The sequence below is a fragment of the Lactuca sativa genome, chromosome 1, assembly GCF_002870075.4.
Source record: "Lactuca sativa cultivar Salinas chromosome 1, Lsat_Salinas_v11, whole genome shotgun sequence".
In the NCBI taxonomy this organism is placed as follows: Eukaryota; Viridiplantae; Streptophyta; class Magnoliopsida; order Asterales; family Asteraceae; genus Lactuca; species Lactuca sativa.
The window spans coordinates 132,803,863-132,820,979 of NC_056623.2; the positions used below are offsets into that span (position 1 = coordinate 132,803,863).

The 17,117-nt window shown below is 34.6% G+C and overlaps 2 protein-coding genes across 4 annotated transcripts in view; both read right to left on the reverse strand.

The window, feature by feature from the left end:
• The window catches only part of LOC111892180 (disease resistance protein RUN1), an 8,517-nt gene extending 391 nt beyond the window's left edge, over nt 1–8,126 (reverse strand). Inside the window, exons 1-7 of one of the 3 annotated variants that reach the window (XM_023888255.3) lie at nt 7,980–8,126; nt 6,037–6,723; nt 2,721–3,851; nt 2,308–2,631; nt 1,358–2,227; nt 654–1,269; nt 127–197 (exon numbers count right to left, since the gene is read on the reverse strand). In XM_023888255.3, the coding sequence (XP_023744023.2) occupies nt 127–197; nt 654–1,269; nt 1,358–2,227; nt 2,308–2,631; nt 2,721–3,032 (2,193 nt within the window). In that variant the 5' untranslated portion in view covers nt 3,033–3,851; nt 6,037–6,723; nt 7,980–8,126. Of the gene's footprint in view, nt 1–126; nt 241–653; nt 1,270–1,357; nt 2,228–2,307; nt 2,632–2,720; nt 3,852–6,036; nt 6,724–7,979 lie in introns of all 3 variants that reach the window. The other 2 variants (XM_042902607.2, XM_052764013.1) reach the window with 2 other exon arrangements.
• LOC128127876 (disease resistance protein RPV1-like) lies at nt 3,071–6,617 on the reverse strand. The gene is made up of 2 exons (XM_052766603.1): nt 6,037–6,617; nt 3,071–3,851 (listed from the first exon to the last, which is right to left on the reverse strand). The coding sequence occupies exons 1-2, from the start codon at nt 6,615–6,617 to the stop codon at nt 3,071–3,073; spliced, it is 1,362 nt and encodes a 453-aa protein (XP_052622563.1).
• Nucleotides 8,127–17,117: the final 8,991 nt, after the last annotated feature.

The following is a 17,117-nucleotide window of genomic DNA, read 5'->3' on the forward strand; positions in this document are numbered from 1 at the left end:
TGAACAAATGGAAAGTAAGAAATTTTAAAAAGTTACATAAGTATACATTGATATGATGATAACATATTTGGTTGCATATGCCTTTTTATCCTGTGATGATAGAAAGGTTTGGGTATGAAAGTATACCACACGTGTACTACCAATTGTGCCATGACTCCTTTGAGAAAAAGCTCTAAACCAGGACACTTCCTTTTGTCCTGAACACAAGTTGTATTGAAAGCATAAATATATTTATGTGATCTGCCATATCAAAAAACATAGTTCACTGACATAACAAATCAACCCATTTAGATTGATCAATACTTTGTTCGATTCATTTAAAATTAAAAGTCAAACTTTAATTTTTTGTATTTTATAAAAATAAAATCTTATACGACAATAAAATCAATATAAATGAGTGGATATGGGACATATTATTCATTTCTTTAAAAGATTTTAGTTATGATCCATCTATTAAGACAAATAAGCCATTATCCATCTATTTAAAGAAATTGGGTCATAGATGAGATCATTATACATAAGACAGGATTACGATAATATATCTAACAAAAATATCATCAACCTTGAAAGTCGTGGCTGTCTGTAACAATTTTACGATGATATGAAGACAAGAGATTTCCACACTGAAAATATTTAACAAAAATCACATATACCTTGATATCTGGGGCCATCCGGAATTAATTTACCATGATACGGAAACAACATAATGGCAGACTCAAAAAATCGCATGTTGTTTAGGATGTATTGTCCAGTAGTTGTTTGAAAAGGTGAGAGATCTCCACCAATTATGTGATTCCATGACTTGTAATAACCCAATACATCCTCTTCTTCTCCATCATCATACACAAGACTCACCCCACACTCCTTTATAAGTTCATTATACGGCGATGTAACAGTAATCGTAACATGGTCACCAGCCTCCATCTCTTTCATCCTAAACATCCAATGACTTAACACCACCCAACACTTTCCATCTTCAATAACTCTGTCCACATGACGTTCATATATCCACGTACAGTTCTTTGTTATATTACTAATTGTTGTCATTGGTGTATTAGGGAACTGATCATGTGGAAATAATAATGACTCGTCGGCAGGTTTCAATGTGTGCAAAGAGCAGAAGTTGAGTCCAGTAAGGTTGTTTGGAGATGATGATGATGATGGGATGGTAAATGATATTGATGGCCCCAAGCTTCTATACCTAAACCAATTCGGCATCTCCTCCACCTCATACTTTGTGCTGAATATTCCAAATTCATAAAACATTGACTACAAAAAACAACCACCTTAATTAAATATGACATAACAATTATATCATACATATTCACATAAAGACGGACAGTTAACTGAAAGAAACCTGGATTTTAGATTCCCAAGGATTAGGTCCCACACACCCTTTTTTAAGGAAGTCTACATTAATCCAACCCAAGCTACGTAATACCTTTTCCTCAACACGCACCATTGCTTGGATTTTGATCATGCCTTCAATTTCGCAGGACCCAGGTGCAAAATCTATCCACCAGTTTGATGATAACTCTAGTGGGGACATTCCCGGATCAAATACAACTTTCTTTACAAAACTCCCATGACGAGAAAAGAGCAACAACCTGCTTAGTGTACGTGGAGGATGCTCAACTGACTTCAGTTTATTACAATTCGCCATGCTAAGTATCTGAAGCCTAGGAAGGGTTCTCATACAACTGGGCATGGAATTTATAGGATTGTAATCCAAATATAATTCCTTTAACATGGATAGGCAGCTAAAGTCCATGGGAAAGCATTCAGTGGACAAATTATTATTTACCAGTGACAACCTTACTAAAGACCTCGGTAAAGAAATTGTAAACAACTTCAAATCACTTGGTATAGCACCCATAAAGGCGGAAGAAGAGGTTCTTATGTTTATGACCATATCCCTATCCTCGACTTGAGAATCGCTGAGCTTACAACCATCGAGCAACAGTGTTTTAACATTCTTTAACATGCCTATGTTTCTAGGAAGTTTTTCAAGCTTCTTGCAATAGCTCAGATCGATGAAGACAAGTTCAATACATTGCTCAATTGATTCACCAACCTCAACCAAACCAATGCAATTTCTAACTATTAACCTCTCGAGTGCAGGGAGTTGGTCAAAGTCACCAAGACTACGAAGTTGTTTACAGAAACTTAAATTAAGAATCTTCAATGATCTAAGCAGCTTTTTGTCTTTTAAGTAGGATCCATCCAACTGCCAAAATTGAAATAAGTTAGAACAGTTTTGAATTTCATCAACTAAACATTGATGAATAATGAATGAATATAAGTTACCTTTTGCCTCTTCTCAAGTCGTTGTGTATTACTATAACAACCAACAAATGATTCAATATAGCTATATGACATGTCAAGAGCAACCAAATTCATCATCGGTAAGTCCAAAGGTATCGACTTTAAACGGAACCCATGCATACGCAAACCTCTTAATTCATCCGGAAAGTTCTCGTAAGACCCGTCCATGTGCACATAATTGATTTGTAGTAGCATTAGACTATCCATGTTACTCAATGCATCTGTTTTTAGCTCAAATGATGCTTCAGACTTCTCTTTCTCAAGCATGCGCATGTCAAGGGAAAGGCCTAAAACATTTCCCTTACCCTAAAAAGAAACAGATGGCCAAAAATAAAAAGGAGATAATACAAAGTAATTTGAATATACACACTACCAACAAGTATACATATTCTCACCTTTTTTTGTTTCAACACTCTGAATGAATCCTTATGACACCATATTCGACTTCGCTTCCATGGCTTGTCAAGTGATTCTTGATGTACTTCCAATCTCCCCATCTCTTGAACCAACTGATGCATCTTTAATTCATTATTCGATCCTATACTAAGAAGATATCTATCAATCAGATTCGTGATTCCAGATCTTGTGATTATATCACATGCCTTTAATATTGTTTCACTAACATCTCTATCTATTCCGACAAAAAAGCAAGCAATATGCTTAAACAACTCCTTATCATTGTTGGACGACAAAGAATCAAAGCTCATTCTCAAGACATTATTTATATGAGAACTTGTTTCTTTATTTAACCCTTCTCTATGCACCCTTCCCAGTAAGCTACATCTCGATTACATAGAGACTTTCCTAAAACTACAAGAGCTAATGGATTTCCTTGACAATATTTCACAAGCTTATATGACACCTCTTCATAACCTTCCTTGGGATAGTTGCACATGAATGCATGAAAACTCAAAAGTTGTAGTGATTTGATCTCATCTAAGCCAAGAAGCAAATGCCTTTCATGCTTGGGTTTATTGTTTGTTTTGAATAGTGCACAACTCTCGGTCAACCATCTGTCCCTTGTTGTTATTATAATTTTGCTTCCAGGATGAAAACCTTTGCTTCCAAGTAATGCATCCAACTGATCAATAGTGGTGATATCATCAAGGACTAGAAAGACCCTTTTACGGGCTAGTGCATTCTCTATCTTTGTGGTGTATATTGCCACATCATGAAATCTAATTGAACTTGTTTTTGAAATGTCATTGCAGAGTTGTTCTTGTAAATCAAGCAACCCATTAAACTTTCCATCACATTTCCTTGTGATATCTTCAATAAAGCTACTTACGTGGAATTCATGAGAATATAACCCATAGACATGTTTGGCTAAAGATGTCTTCCCGATCCCACCCATACCTAAAGTAGTGAGTATGTCTGCAGTATGTGAGGACCCATCTTTCACCCATGAAGTAACAAAGTGAATATGATATTCCATCCCAATAAGTAATGATTGAGCAATCCTTAAGGGTACATGTAATCTACGGTGGATGTCGTTCACAATTTCTTCAATGAACTTTGTCTCTAGCCTGAAATTTAACAAACCAGATTTGGAGATTTTAATTTATCCAAAGATCAAATCATATATATATATATATATATATATATATATATATATATATATATATATATATATATATATATATATATATATATATATATATATATATAAAAGTTCGTCACATCAAAACCATGGTACTTACCTTCTAACCATATAACCATCTAATGTATAAGGTCAAAATATTTATGTATGATACAACTTAAGTTACCATTATGTTGCAATATTTCACATATTGGCCACCTAACTTTACTATGTTTCCATCAAACTTAACTATCAATGTGGCTATGCATGTGGTTAGAAAAAAAATTCTAGGTTATCCTCTACTAGTTATAGGTAAGAGAGTTATTGTTATTTGCTATCTAAAACTGGAAATATAGTCCATCTTTTTTGTTGTTTTCTTTGGACTGGGTGCAAAAGGTTTCATTTTTGCAATATATGTCCTTTTTCAAGGATTGTTTCGTGTTTTTGGTCCCTCACTTTACAGTGAGTGTTAGTACGTTAAATCCTTGTGAAATGACTACTTTGACCTTTCATATTAAATTTTATTTATTTATTTTATTACGTATTATTATTATTATTATTATTATTATTATAAGGAATATTGTTGTGCAAAGGACAATTTGTTTCTCCAAGAACCTCCTCAATTATTCTAAAACTTTTATTTGAATATCACGATTCAACCTTTACCTAAGATGCTTCATACAAGGAAAACCAAAAATGTGGGTACAATGGCTTCCTTGGGTAGAGTTTTGCTATAACACATCCTTTCATACCATTGTTTACCCCATCTTACAAAAATGGGATAGGGCAAACGATGGTGTCAACTTCATGAAAGAGAGGCCATTCTGGACGAGCTTAAATTCCATCTATTCCAAACTAACTAGAAAATTGGGAGAATAGTAAAAGGAATGACGTGAACTTTGAAGTTGGGGTGTCGTGTCCACCTTAAACTTCAACCCTAACCTAAAGACAGCAATCTTTGGCGAGACGCTCAAATGAAAAATATGCTCCCCGATTTTATGGACCTTTTACAGTTTTGTAGTGAATCGGTTAGGTGGCATACTGATTACAACTTCAGACACTACAACCATTTATCCCATTTTTCATAATTCGCAACTAAAGCTAGCAAAAGAAGATCAGACAAACTCTCCAGCCATTCCACTTGGAGATCAAATAAACCAGGTCGGAAATACATACCATGAAGTGCTTATTCCTTAATTTCAGTTTAAGTCATAACATAATGGTGGGTTATTGTTGTGATTTTTGTTTATTGTTAGTGACGACTCTTCAAATTATCTACAGGTAGTTCAAATGTTTTGTTTATAGTTTCTGAATCTTCAATTTTATAACACATTCTTCAAATTATTGATTTGATTTACTATTGTGAATCTTCAAATTTTTGTTTCTGAATCATCAAACTTATTGATTCGATTTATTGTTTATGTATCTTCATTAATGCTGGTTTAATGTTTTAGATCAACTTTCGTTTTTGTTTTAGTTTAGCGTTTTAGCTTTTGATTTACATTCTAGTGGGGGGTGGGGGGGCATGCAAACAGAAGACCTGATTGAGGCTTGGGGAGGGCGGGCCCACGATAATAACCATAGTTAGGGACCAACTGTGTAAATTATTCTAAACCACAAAGAAAATGATATTTTTGCAAAATAATAATAATAATAATAAACTTTTTGGACCCACTTCAAACAAAACAGCATGATACCACATGGATGATTTTTGCAGTTTTCTCTGTTTATTATAAAAAAATGATATGATTTGAAGGTAGTATGGTGTAGTTAATAGTAGACACATCAAATCAAATTGTTTGATATGATTTTTAATAACAAACATACTAAAATAATTGGGATTGTTTATCTAAATGAACCAACTTATGATAAAATACCTAATGCAACACACATGTCAATTTTATCATAAAGGTTAATCTATCTATATGAAGTGATTATGAGATCACATAGCAAGAGGCTTAGATTCAATTTTGTGCATCTTCTGTGTCCTAATACATGAAATGAATAACTGTTTAATTTGATGATACTGAGAAAACTTATTGAAATGCAAAGGGAGAAGATGATATTAACATTTTATGCGTTAATCAAATACAATTGAAGGCGTATGGAAATATGGGTAAGAAAGTGATTACCTTCCTTTTACGTCCTTTCCTTTTAAATTAGAAACTTCTATAAGCGCTTTATTCCATCGGTCTATCTTTTGAGCCCATTGACTTCTTTTATATGCATTTGTCTCTTCCTCCATTATCTGTTTATGCTTAGCCATTGCATCTCCGAAGCTGCTTTGTTGCTTTCTGACATGTGTGGGCTCCACATGATAAAAGATTGGGATGACAATCTGGTTGGATGTCATACGCTGCTCAAGGATCAGCACCAATTCATCTAGGCACCATGTTGAAGAAGCGTAATTCTTGGACAACACAATAATAGAAGCTCGAGATGCCTTAATTGCACTCTCCAGTTCCGGTTTAAGATCTTCACCTGTTTCAATCTCTTCTTCATCATCCAAGAAGGTATTGATGTCGGCATCAATGAGAGCCTTATGAAGGTGATTAGTGAAACTATGGCGAGTGTCAAGACCTCTAAAACTTAAAAATACGTCATATCTATAAGCATCCGTTGATGAACTATGACCATGAGTTGATGGACTATAACCACTAGTTGATGAAGAGGATGAAGATTCTTCTAAGAGGAGTTCAGAGAGAACAACCATTATGATTTATGGGTTGATGAAGAAGATGGAGATCCCAGGATTTTGTGTATCTCAGTAAGCTCTGAAACTCTTCAGTGGTTCAATGTCAAGATCTGGTACATAATGCCTGTGTATGAAATCCGAATTACTAATATGGAAAATATACACCTCAATAATAACAATACCTTGTAATTCTTCAAAATAAAACTTTAAGTAACTAAAATACAATACATATGCACCTCCGAGTTTCGAGTTGGTTTTGGAGCTATATAATGCATAATGTGTGTATATATATATATATATATATATATATATATATATATATATATATATATATATATATATATATATGTGTGTGTGTGTGTGTGTGTTTAAAGATATTGATTTTTGTGCTCAAAGGCTATTCAATAGCTTAAATATTGCTAAACTCGGTTGCTTTGTGAGCAAGGGATGTATGGAAATCAAACTTAGGCATCTAAACAGTGGAAAAGCAATACAACTGAAGCTGCTGTACATGAAATACAAAGAGAGGCTGATAAATCTCTGCAAAAGCAATCTCATGGTAGTAGTTATTATATGACAGGTTTTTGGATCCTCTAGCCAACACATATATGGCTAAGTATTAATGTATATAGAATATCTTTCCCACAAAAAAAAATATTCATAGAAAATAACCATTACATTGCCATGAAATTTATTTCAAAAGCTGTTACCAACTTAACTAAATTAGTTAAACTGTTTTTCTGGCTAAGTTTAGGTGCATGAAAATAACAAACCAATTTATGCATTTAAACTACAAAACCTCTGTTTTCATTTGATTAACCCATATAAACAGGATAAACATCCCTGTTGTTGTCTAAGTAAAATCCATTTGAATTTAAGTATAGTAATCCTAAATCAACAGCAAATACCATTCTCAAAATAACTACATGATTCGCTATTACCTCTCTTGAAGGAAATTGCAAAAAACCCCATACTAGATGAAAATTCAAAGGTAAATGCACTCTATACTCTATACACAAGCATATAGATATCATTAAGTTTTGACTTCAATGGTAAGCAAAACACTAATTATGACAGTGGAAAGTTGAAGCTTGTTCATTATAAGTCTCAAGCTTACCACTAAGGAGCAGATAACATCATTAAAAAATAATCAAAACTAAAAATCAAGTTATGAATTAGAAAATATAAAGGAATTGAGGAAGCGATATGAAAGGATCGAAGAGTTTCCTAACGTGCACCAAGTTTTGTTCATCATTCTGGACTTTACGCTAGAAAGACTGAATCACATGTTAATGAAATAAATAGGTGATTATGATTAATAAGATGAATATGTCTAACTACATGTGAAACTAACTTGTAAGTATGCGCACTCATAATTACCTGCCTACAGGACGACAAGCAGATCTTAAGCAGCGATGATAGAGGAGGAACCAGCAGTAACGAAGGAAGGAAGACGACAAGAGAGTCAACGCAAATTCTATTGCCTTACGTTAGAGGTGTTGCTTCTTTTTCTTTTTTTCATTTTCACTAAATTATAAATATATTTTTAATAGGACAACGCAAATTCCAGGAAAGTAGTGCTACAAAAATCCAAAAGTATACACTATACTATACACCCCAATTTCCATTTTACCAATAATATATTTTTTTTATTGATTTGCCATTAGATTTTAAAAAATATTTTAAATTTTAAATGTTTAGAAAGTATCAATCATATCATTGCCTAGGTGGTTAGCCAACTTGGTATGCTTAATGATTGATGTAGCACTGCATACGTGGAGTTTCCAACGTTTCTATTAAAAAAAGGGAACAAGACAAAGGAGTTTTCAACATTTCTATTAAAAAAAGGAACAAAACGACGACACTCATCCGCAGGTTTCAAACATGCTACCTTCCTTTAAAATGCCAATGTCCTAACCTATGGAACAATTACTGATCAATGTGTAAATAAGTCTGCAAAACATAAATAAATTGGGTATAGCAAAGCATATTTTTCGATAAAAATGAATTTTATACAGACAAAAGGAGTATTAAAATTATATTCTCCCCCATTTTTCTCTTCTCTCGGCTCCGACCCATTTTTTGAAATATAAAGTATTGAGAAACAATGTAACACTATTTATTTATTCAAAAACTAGTTGTAAAACTCATGTATTACATGAGTTTATTTAAAAAAAATAAATATAAAATTTTAACAATTTAAAAAGTTTGAATTTATAAGAAAAATGAGAAAAAAAATTGTATTATTAAAATTAATGAGACTTTAATAAATTGGATATATTACATATATAAATTCTTTCTAATAAATACCTTACATATTAAATGTGGAATTTTAATTTAATAAAATATAAAAATACAATAAAATAACAACTGGAAAATAGAATATTCAAAAATTTTAGAAAATATTATGTGTACAAATGGATGAAAAAAAGAAAATTTCATTTATTAGAGAAGATGGGGATAATGTTTCGGTTATCAATTTTAGTCATTTTTATTTTTCCAACATTGCTAGTTTATTTTTATCTAATAGATATAATTTAAATGTAATATTTAGTATTTAGAATCTCATGTTATATATTATATAAACTATGTTAATTAATTATAAATATAAAATTTATTTTTTATGTATCGAATTAATATAAAATATTAAATACATATTAAAAATATGAAATGCGGTAACATATTTTATAAAAGTTTATATTTAAATATATCTTATAAATACGATAACATATGCTATTAAACATACATTTAACCTATATATTATAATAATAATCTAATAAAAACCGATGAATCATCTTGTTCTTGGCAAAAGGAAGTACTAAATGACATAATGACTATATGTATTATTTTACATAACATGATAATCGATGATGAAAGTGATGACGAATGAATTGAATTTGCAAGAGAACTGTCATCGATAAAGGTCGGAATAAAGATTGATGAAAACATTTAATTCCAACAATTTCTTGCTAGATATACAATTATTCAAGATAAAGAAGTTCACTTGGCCCCTTCTTTCCTTGTTTTTGTTTTTTTTTTATAAAAAATTGGAGTGATGTTATTATGTTGCTATTGGCAGATTAAAATGTCATAAAATGTATTTGAGTAATACAATAAACTTCGGCTAGATCATGTCTAAAAGTAAACGCAAAATAGAACAGATAAATGAAGGGAACAAATATTTCTGGGAGGGGTTATTCGTCTTGCTAGTCTTCAACATAAGAAAGGGGCGTGAAAAAGGTTAAGATAGATAAGGGTTTGATTAGAGCTGACAAAAATCGACCCAACCCGCTAACCCAACTCTAACACCCAATTTCTGGTATGTGATTTAAATAAAGTATTTTCTTTTCTTGAGGGGTACTCGACGAGTCTGTAGCCCGACTCGTCGAGTAGAGACGGGATAATCACGCGTCTTAAGCTGGCTACTTGACGAGTCCCTGCGTTGGGACTCGGCGAATCCGCCTGTCTGGATGAAGCCCTAATTTTAAGGGTTTGCACCCTATTTAAACACACTTATACGCCCCAACCTCGCCTCTATCACTCTCATAACATTTCCCCTGTAAACCCTAGCCCCCATTGTTGACTTTGAGTGTGTTTGTGATAGCTTCGAAGCTTTGGGAAGAAAAAAAGGTCCATAGAAGAGAAGGAAGATCCAAGAGCTAGCTTGCATTTTTTTTCATTCAGGTAATGAAGTTATGACCTTGTGTGGTCCTCCATTACAACCTCATTTATGCTTGTTATGCCTTCTTTGGAGCCTCTTATGATTCAAACTTGAGATATGGACTTCCCTTTTATGGAAACTTCAGATCTGGACCCTCATTGCATTCTAGAAGTGTAAAGTTTCAGTCATGATCGTGATTGAGGTCCCTCTTGAGCTTAGAACCCCATTAATAGCTTAGTTTTGACATTAGAAGACTTTAAAACCATGCATGCACGTAAAGTTTGCAACTTTACGTGATAATCATGCCCTAGAAGTTTGGATATGTGATTTGGAGCCGCTGCATGGCCCAAATCACGTCTGTATGGAAAAAGGACTGAATGGACTTGGCGAGTCGCAAGCTTGACTGGGCGAGTCATATGAAGATAGCCATGGACTCGACAAGTTGGATAAGCAACTCGACGAGTCCGATCAAGATTGCCTTAGACTCGACGAGTTGTTCTACAACTCGGCGAGTCGGATGAGTTTTCCCGAGAAAAGTAGTGTTTGAGTGAAATAGCTTCATTCCTTCTTAGTTACACGTAAAGTTAGCAACTTTACGTGTTCAGATGGTCCCAGGGACTCAGATCTACGAGTTAGATGCTCTGGAATGGATTAGAATTCGATTGTATGGAATTTGTGATAGGACTCGGCAAGTTGTTCTTTGGACTCAACGAGTTGAGTCGCGAGTCCTCGTAGTTCTTTGATTTATTTGTTCAGGATGAATTAGTGAGTGGGAAAGTGACTCGGTGAGTTAAAGTCTGAGTTAGTAAAAGAGGGACTCGGCGAGTCTGCGCCCTGACTCAGCGAGTCCGGTCAACTGGAAGTTGACTTTGACCAGGGAGTTGACCTTGATCAGGGGTAAAATAGTCATTTTACCTTGAGGGCATTTACAAGTAACTGATCTAGTGTTTTTGGAAATTATAGCTGGATAGTTCTGGAGTAGCAGTCAGCCGCTTTTAGAGTTAGCATCTCAGCAGCCAGCACTACGAGGTGAGTTTCCTTCCAGTAGGAATGGGTCTATGGCCACAATGCCGACCTGTTTAGTTTGCAGTCAGTTCCGGATTTCGGTCCGATGCACTAGTTCAGGGTGCTTGATGTCTTTGTGATTCAAGCATGTCTATGTGTTCTGTGTTCTAGACTTCGGTCCAATGCAGTATGCAGTATATGTGTTTATGCTAGTTGATATGTGTTTATGTTATGCTATGTTCAGTCAGTTTCGGACTTCGGTCCGATGCAAGGGACAAGGTCCCAGTTAGTTCCGGACTTTGGTCCGATGCAGTTAGTTCCGAACTTCGGTCTGATGCAATTTCCGGACTTCGGTCCGATGCAGTAGGCAAGGCCCAGTATGTGCTTTATATGTTATTGTATGGTATGTGGTAGTATGGGGGAGCTCACTAAGTTTTGTGCTTACAATTTTCAGTTTTGGTTTCAGGCACTTCCGCTAGCAAAGGGAAGAGCTAGGGATGATGGCATCGCACACACCACAACTTCAGCTTTTGTCCTGGGAGTTTATTTCAGACACCATGTTATGTTGATATAGTTCCTTTGTCATGACACATCTATTATAACTTTTTGGGATTTATGTCATACAGTTTCATTATATATTATGAATGGTTGATAACTTTAGTATTATTTAAACAAAAATTTTTGGGTCGTATTTTGGGTCGTTACAAGTTGGTATCAGAGCCTTGGTTTGAGGGATTCAGGCACACTTACGGGTATGACTGAACTCAAACTAAGGAAATAGTAAAAGATTTTTGAAAGAAAAATGTTTTCAAAAGAATTTTTGAAAAAGAGACTTAACAAGAAAAGAATTTTGAAAACGAGAAAAGGGTGTGGTGCATGCGATCAGCCGAGCTCAAGTAAGTACTCCCAAATTACCCATACAAGTTTACATTATGATTATCTGTTTCAGTTTCAGTAGAACAACATGCTAGAATAGGACTAAGGATCTAGGGAGATGCCTTATGTGCATGCTATATGTGTTTCAGCTTTATAAGAATTGCATGCTAGTATTGAGTAGACAGCAGTAGGATAGCCTGTTTAGGTTATACCTGATAGCATGAGCTTAGGATTGTATGCTAGTATAGTTTCCTATTATGAGGATAGAATTACTTGAGTAGTTTCCTGTGTTTGAATGCTGCTTGCTTTGTGCTTTGTGGGACTTCGAGTAATGGGAGTTAGCCTTTAGGTGAGTACATCACATCGCATGTTATCAGGGTTGAATAATCTCAGAGTGCTGGACTTGGCCCTACTGTGCAGCTCTTGTTTGAGTCTAACCGTTGCAGGGACGAGCCTTTTACTCGAAGGATTATCCAAGCCTCATCACATGTGATAGTATTCAGGTAATGACTAATTGGCATTTCAAGGAGGCCTTCAGCGGCTGGACTGGCTTTGGTTGAGTCAGAGATTTCCCTAGGGCAAGCCTAGGATGAGAGTAGCAGAGATCAGTAGGAGTAATAGTGACTTGGTGGAGTCGAGGCAGTTCTTGAGGAAGGTACGGATAGATGTGGAAGGTAGTAGGGGCCCATACTACTGGAAGCAGAGGATCTGTACTTGAATCAAGGAAGGCTGAGATGAGACCGGGAAACCTGTAGTAGTAGTGATCCCTCGAGATATATCAGTGTTTCTGACGTTTATCGTAATGTGTTTTCAGAATGGTGGTTTTGCGCCCTAGACCAACAGGCGGCAATTTAGGAAGCCTCCATCCTCTCTCCTCTTCATCCTCTTGATTATGGTGTTTGTGAACCATTAGAGGAGTGACAGTTGTGACTCTAAGCTTTCTAAAGTCAATACAAGGAGATTTGGGATTGTTATTGCTACATAACAATCAATATAACATCTTAAATCTATTCCTATGTTAATATGATTACTTGTATGCTAGAATTGGGGTTTATAGTCTTGGATAACTTGCATGTACAATAGAGAAACCTAGATCCAAGCATTAGGGTTTGTATGAGCACATAGGATGTTCTTATGATCAAAACCCATCAGTGGTATCAGAGCCTTGATTGGTTTCTATTGTATTGATGCCTTGTATGTTGAAAAAATTCAATTTTTGTGGTTCTGCATGATGGACTCGGCGAGTCCCACTGTGGACTCGGCAAGTTGCCCCCTACTCGGCGATTCCATGGGGGTACTCGACGAGTCGGCTGGTCAGATGGAGGGAAAATCGGGATTTCTTGCTGTTTCTGCTTAAGGATAGTTGCCTTATCATATTAGATCAATATAAATCCGATTTTATGATATATTTGACTATATTCTTGATTTAATTGAAGATATTTATCAATTAATAAAATATTTGTTTCCTTATGTGATAATTGATTAATTATTTTGATTTAATTGGTAAATTATTTTGCAAGAAATCATTAAATAAATCAAATATGGATAATTATGTGATTAAATGTTAATTAAGATTATTTGTTATTTGATCCTTGTTGTTATGAAAAGTTTCATATTTTCCCTTTTAGGTTTTATAGTTTAAATTTGAACCCAAAAGTTTTGTTGTTTTGAAATTTAAATAGTTGAAACCCTAATGTTTGGAAAAAGGTTTCAAAACTTGCCCTCAAGTTTTGGAATTTAAATTTTGATTAAATAGTTTAATTTTGATGTATATTTAAATTCTAAACCCTAATGTTTTGAAATGTTTCAAAACTTGCCCTCAAGTTTTGGAATTTAAAAGTTTAATTAGGAATGTTAAATTCTAAAACCCTAGTATTGTTTTGAAAAGTTCAAATCACACCCTTATGGTTTTATTAATTAATTAAGGTGTATAATTAAAAGAGGTTTAATAAATCCATAAAAGTTTAGGTTTACAATTTAATTGAATTAAAAGTATAATTGTTAAATTAGACCACCTAGTATTTTAAAAGTGTAAAATACACCCTATACTATATATAACATTAAAAGTCTAACATTATATATATGTATGAGTAAAAGTCAGTCTTACCGTTAGTAGGCCTCATTCACGAAGCTAGTCTATAAGGGGTGTTTAAGGAAATTGCCTATAAAATGACGATTGAATGGGTATCCACTCTTACCCACCGCACTCTTGACTAATGGAGGGTCGCTAGCCGAACGGGTAGGATAGGACAAAACCTTCCATTATAAGTATAATGATATACAAAAGTAACTAAATGTTTTACAAATTCCCAATCTTAGTTACTTAGGCAAAAGTGAATTGATGCAATTCCATGAAATTACACTTTATGCCCTTGCGAAGACGTTAGTGGAGCGTGTGTGGTTTACCAGCACACTAAATGGTTCCAAGCAAAGGTAGCAAAGGGTGACTCAATGTTTGTCATAGTTCGGTGGAGCGTGTGTGGTTTACCGGCACATCGAATAGGTGAATGTAACATGTGGGGGCACCATGTAGTTTGCATGGTTATTCACACCCGCTTTGTGATCCTCGGCATCCCAGTCACAAACAAGAGGGGCATATCGAGATTTAAACATGCCATTGAAAGTTCAATGAATCTCAAAGGATCTAGGAGTTTTCATAGATTTAAAACTTAAATTTCTTTTTCGTTTTTCGTGGTGGAAATTAGTGAATCATCATTCACTTACCTTCAAATATTCTGCAATTAGGGTTACGACATCCCTCTCCCGAGTTGTGTAATATTGTGTTGGGTCCTAGCCTTAGTATATCATTTGGGTGATTTACTAAGGACTCAATCGATCAACTAACTTGAATTTGTTTTCTCCCGTTTTATAGATATCAAAGTTCGACAACTATGGTCTTCCCAAATCCCGTGGAACAGACATTCTACATGAAGATGATATTCCACGATTCGATCGAGGAACAAGAGATCATGCTTCTCTTCCTCCACCTCCTCTAATTATTCTCCCTAACCCACAAGTTCGAAGGCTTGAAAAGTTCAAGCTCACTCAAGCCCTTTTGGCGAGTAAACATGAAGAAGGAAAGTCGGTGTGTGCACACGTCCTAGGGATGAAGTAACACATTGATAGGTTAAGAATGTTGGGATCTGTTGTCTGTGAGGAGGTGGCTGTTGATTGGGTTCTTCAGTCACTTCCTAACTCATATAGTGAGTTCGTAAGAGAGTACTATATGATGAACTGCGACTGGCCCTTATAGATCTCACCTATATGCTTATTGCTACTGAATCAGCAATGGTTTGGCGCAATAGAAAAGCAAAGTTGATTGGTGAATCTGCCTTCAAGACCTCTATGGATATAGACAATGGCAACAAAAGACATGCTATGATCGAAAAGTTTGATCATAAGAGAAAGGAAATGTCTGAAGTAGTTCCATGTCCTGTTCCAAAAGAGTCGATTTGCTTTTATTGCCAAGAGAAGGGGCATTGGAGACGAAGCTGGCCTATTTACCTAAGAGATCTAAGAGATGGGAGAGTCAAAACGTATGGCTTTGCTTTAGGTAAAATCCATTGACTAACTCTTTTAAGCTCCTATTCTAGATTCTTAATACATAATGTGATAAGATTACAATTGATGTTTTGTAGGATCGAAGAAAAGAAAGGAAGCTTAAGGGAAGAAGTGAGCAGAATCTAACCGTGAAGGAATGGATTTCGATCGCATTACCTGAAGATTAGATTCTTAAGCTACTACTTAGAGTTAGAATTAGAAATATGTATTAACATAGTTTTTCAATGAATTGCACTGTAAGGACAAATTTTTCCGCAATAAAATAAATTTTGATTTTATATTATTTATTTATCCTTGCAATGGCGTGTATGAAAAATTGATGTTTGAATGTTTCTATTATTAGCAATAATGGGTTTGATTCTTAATTATGGAAGTGTCAAAAATTTACAAAATAAGGAGAGTTTCTCATCGCCCAAGTTTCAATTGGACAAAAACTTGGAATCGTGCAACTTGGTTGCACGATGAATGAGAAATTTTATATTTGGAAATTAGACTAATTCATTGACAAAGTGTCAAGTGAAGAACTAGGAGATCAAGTACACAAAGTTGCGCATTGATCAAGTCCACCATAATTGTAAACAAAGATATTCGTCATGATTTACTAAAGGTTTAGTAAATATGATTATACTTATAAGATTAAGTGTAATTATGAATTGATTGAAAATGTTTAAATCAATAGCAGAACGAATAAGAAGAATCAAATAGGCAGAAAGATAAAAGTTTCTCCATTCTAAGAAGAAGGGAGAGTACCTTTTATGCTTTATAATAAGTCTTAATGATTAAGAACCATATCTCAATTGATCCTCTAAGTCAGTCTTAGTACAATTGTATGTCTAAGAAGAGGAATCAAGAATTGCAAAATGGTTAAATCAAGAAGTCAATCATACTTCGTTCCAAAACAAGTCTTAGAGTTAAGATTGTGACATTGAGTGGAAAAGTATTAAGAAGGTTTATAACATTCATCAAATGTGGAAAGTTGTGATGTCTTGGATAAGACAAAGACCAACTAGGACCAATTTATGAAGTGTTTTGATAAAAGCTACACTAACTCTTGAATATTTGGCTGTCAAGAAATGGTTATTGACAAGAGAATCTTATATGTCAAGGAGTCAGTGGGAGTCTTAATGGTCTTGAAAGGTTTCAAGAAGAAATCAAATAAACCTTATCGATCATCACTAGCACACGAGCTGAGGTTTACAACCTATCGTGTTGACATTATTTTGTTTCTGTGCTGTTCCAATTGAGTTAATTATGCATATGAGTTCTCATTTTGAACGCATAAAAGGCAAGGCACCTTAATCAATGAAAGTACATTGATAGGAAAGGGTGAGCTGCTTAACTACTTGGAAGACATGGTAGGCAGCTGTGCTATCATAAGGCAAGAAATCAAGATTAAGAAAGTTCAGTCCATATGA

Bases quoted from the DNA above. Each gene is read 5' to 3' on its own strand.
- LOC128127876 (XM_052766603.1), bottom strand. From the start codon at position 6,617: ATGGTTGTTCTCTCTGAACTCCTCTTAGAAGAATCTTCATCCTCTTCA. The intron at 3,852-6,036 runs GTAATCACTTTC...GTTAAATTTCAG, and splicing joins GGAAAGGACGTAAAAGGAAG to GCTAGAGACAAAGTTCATTG.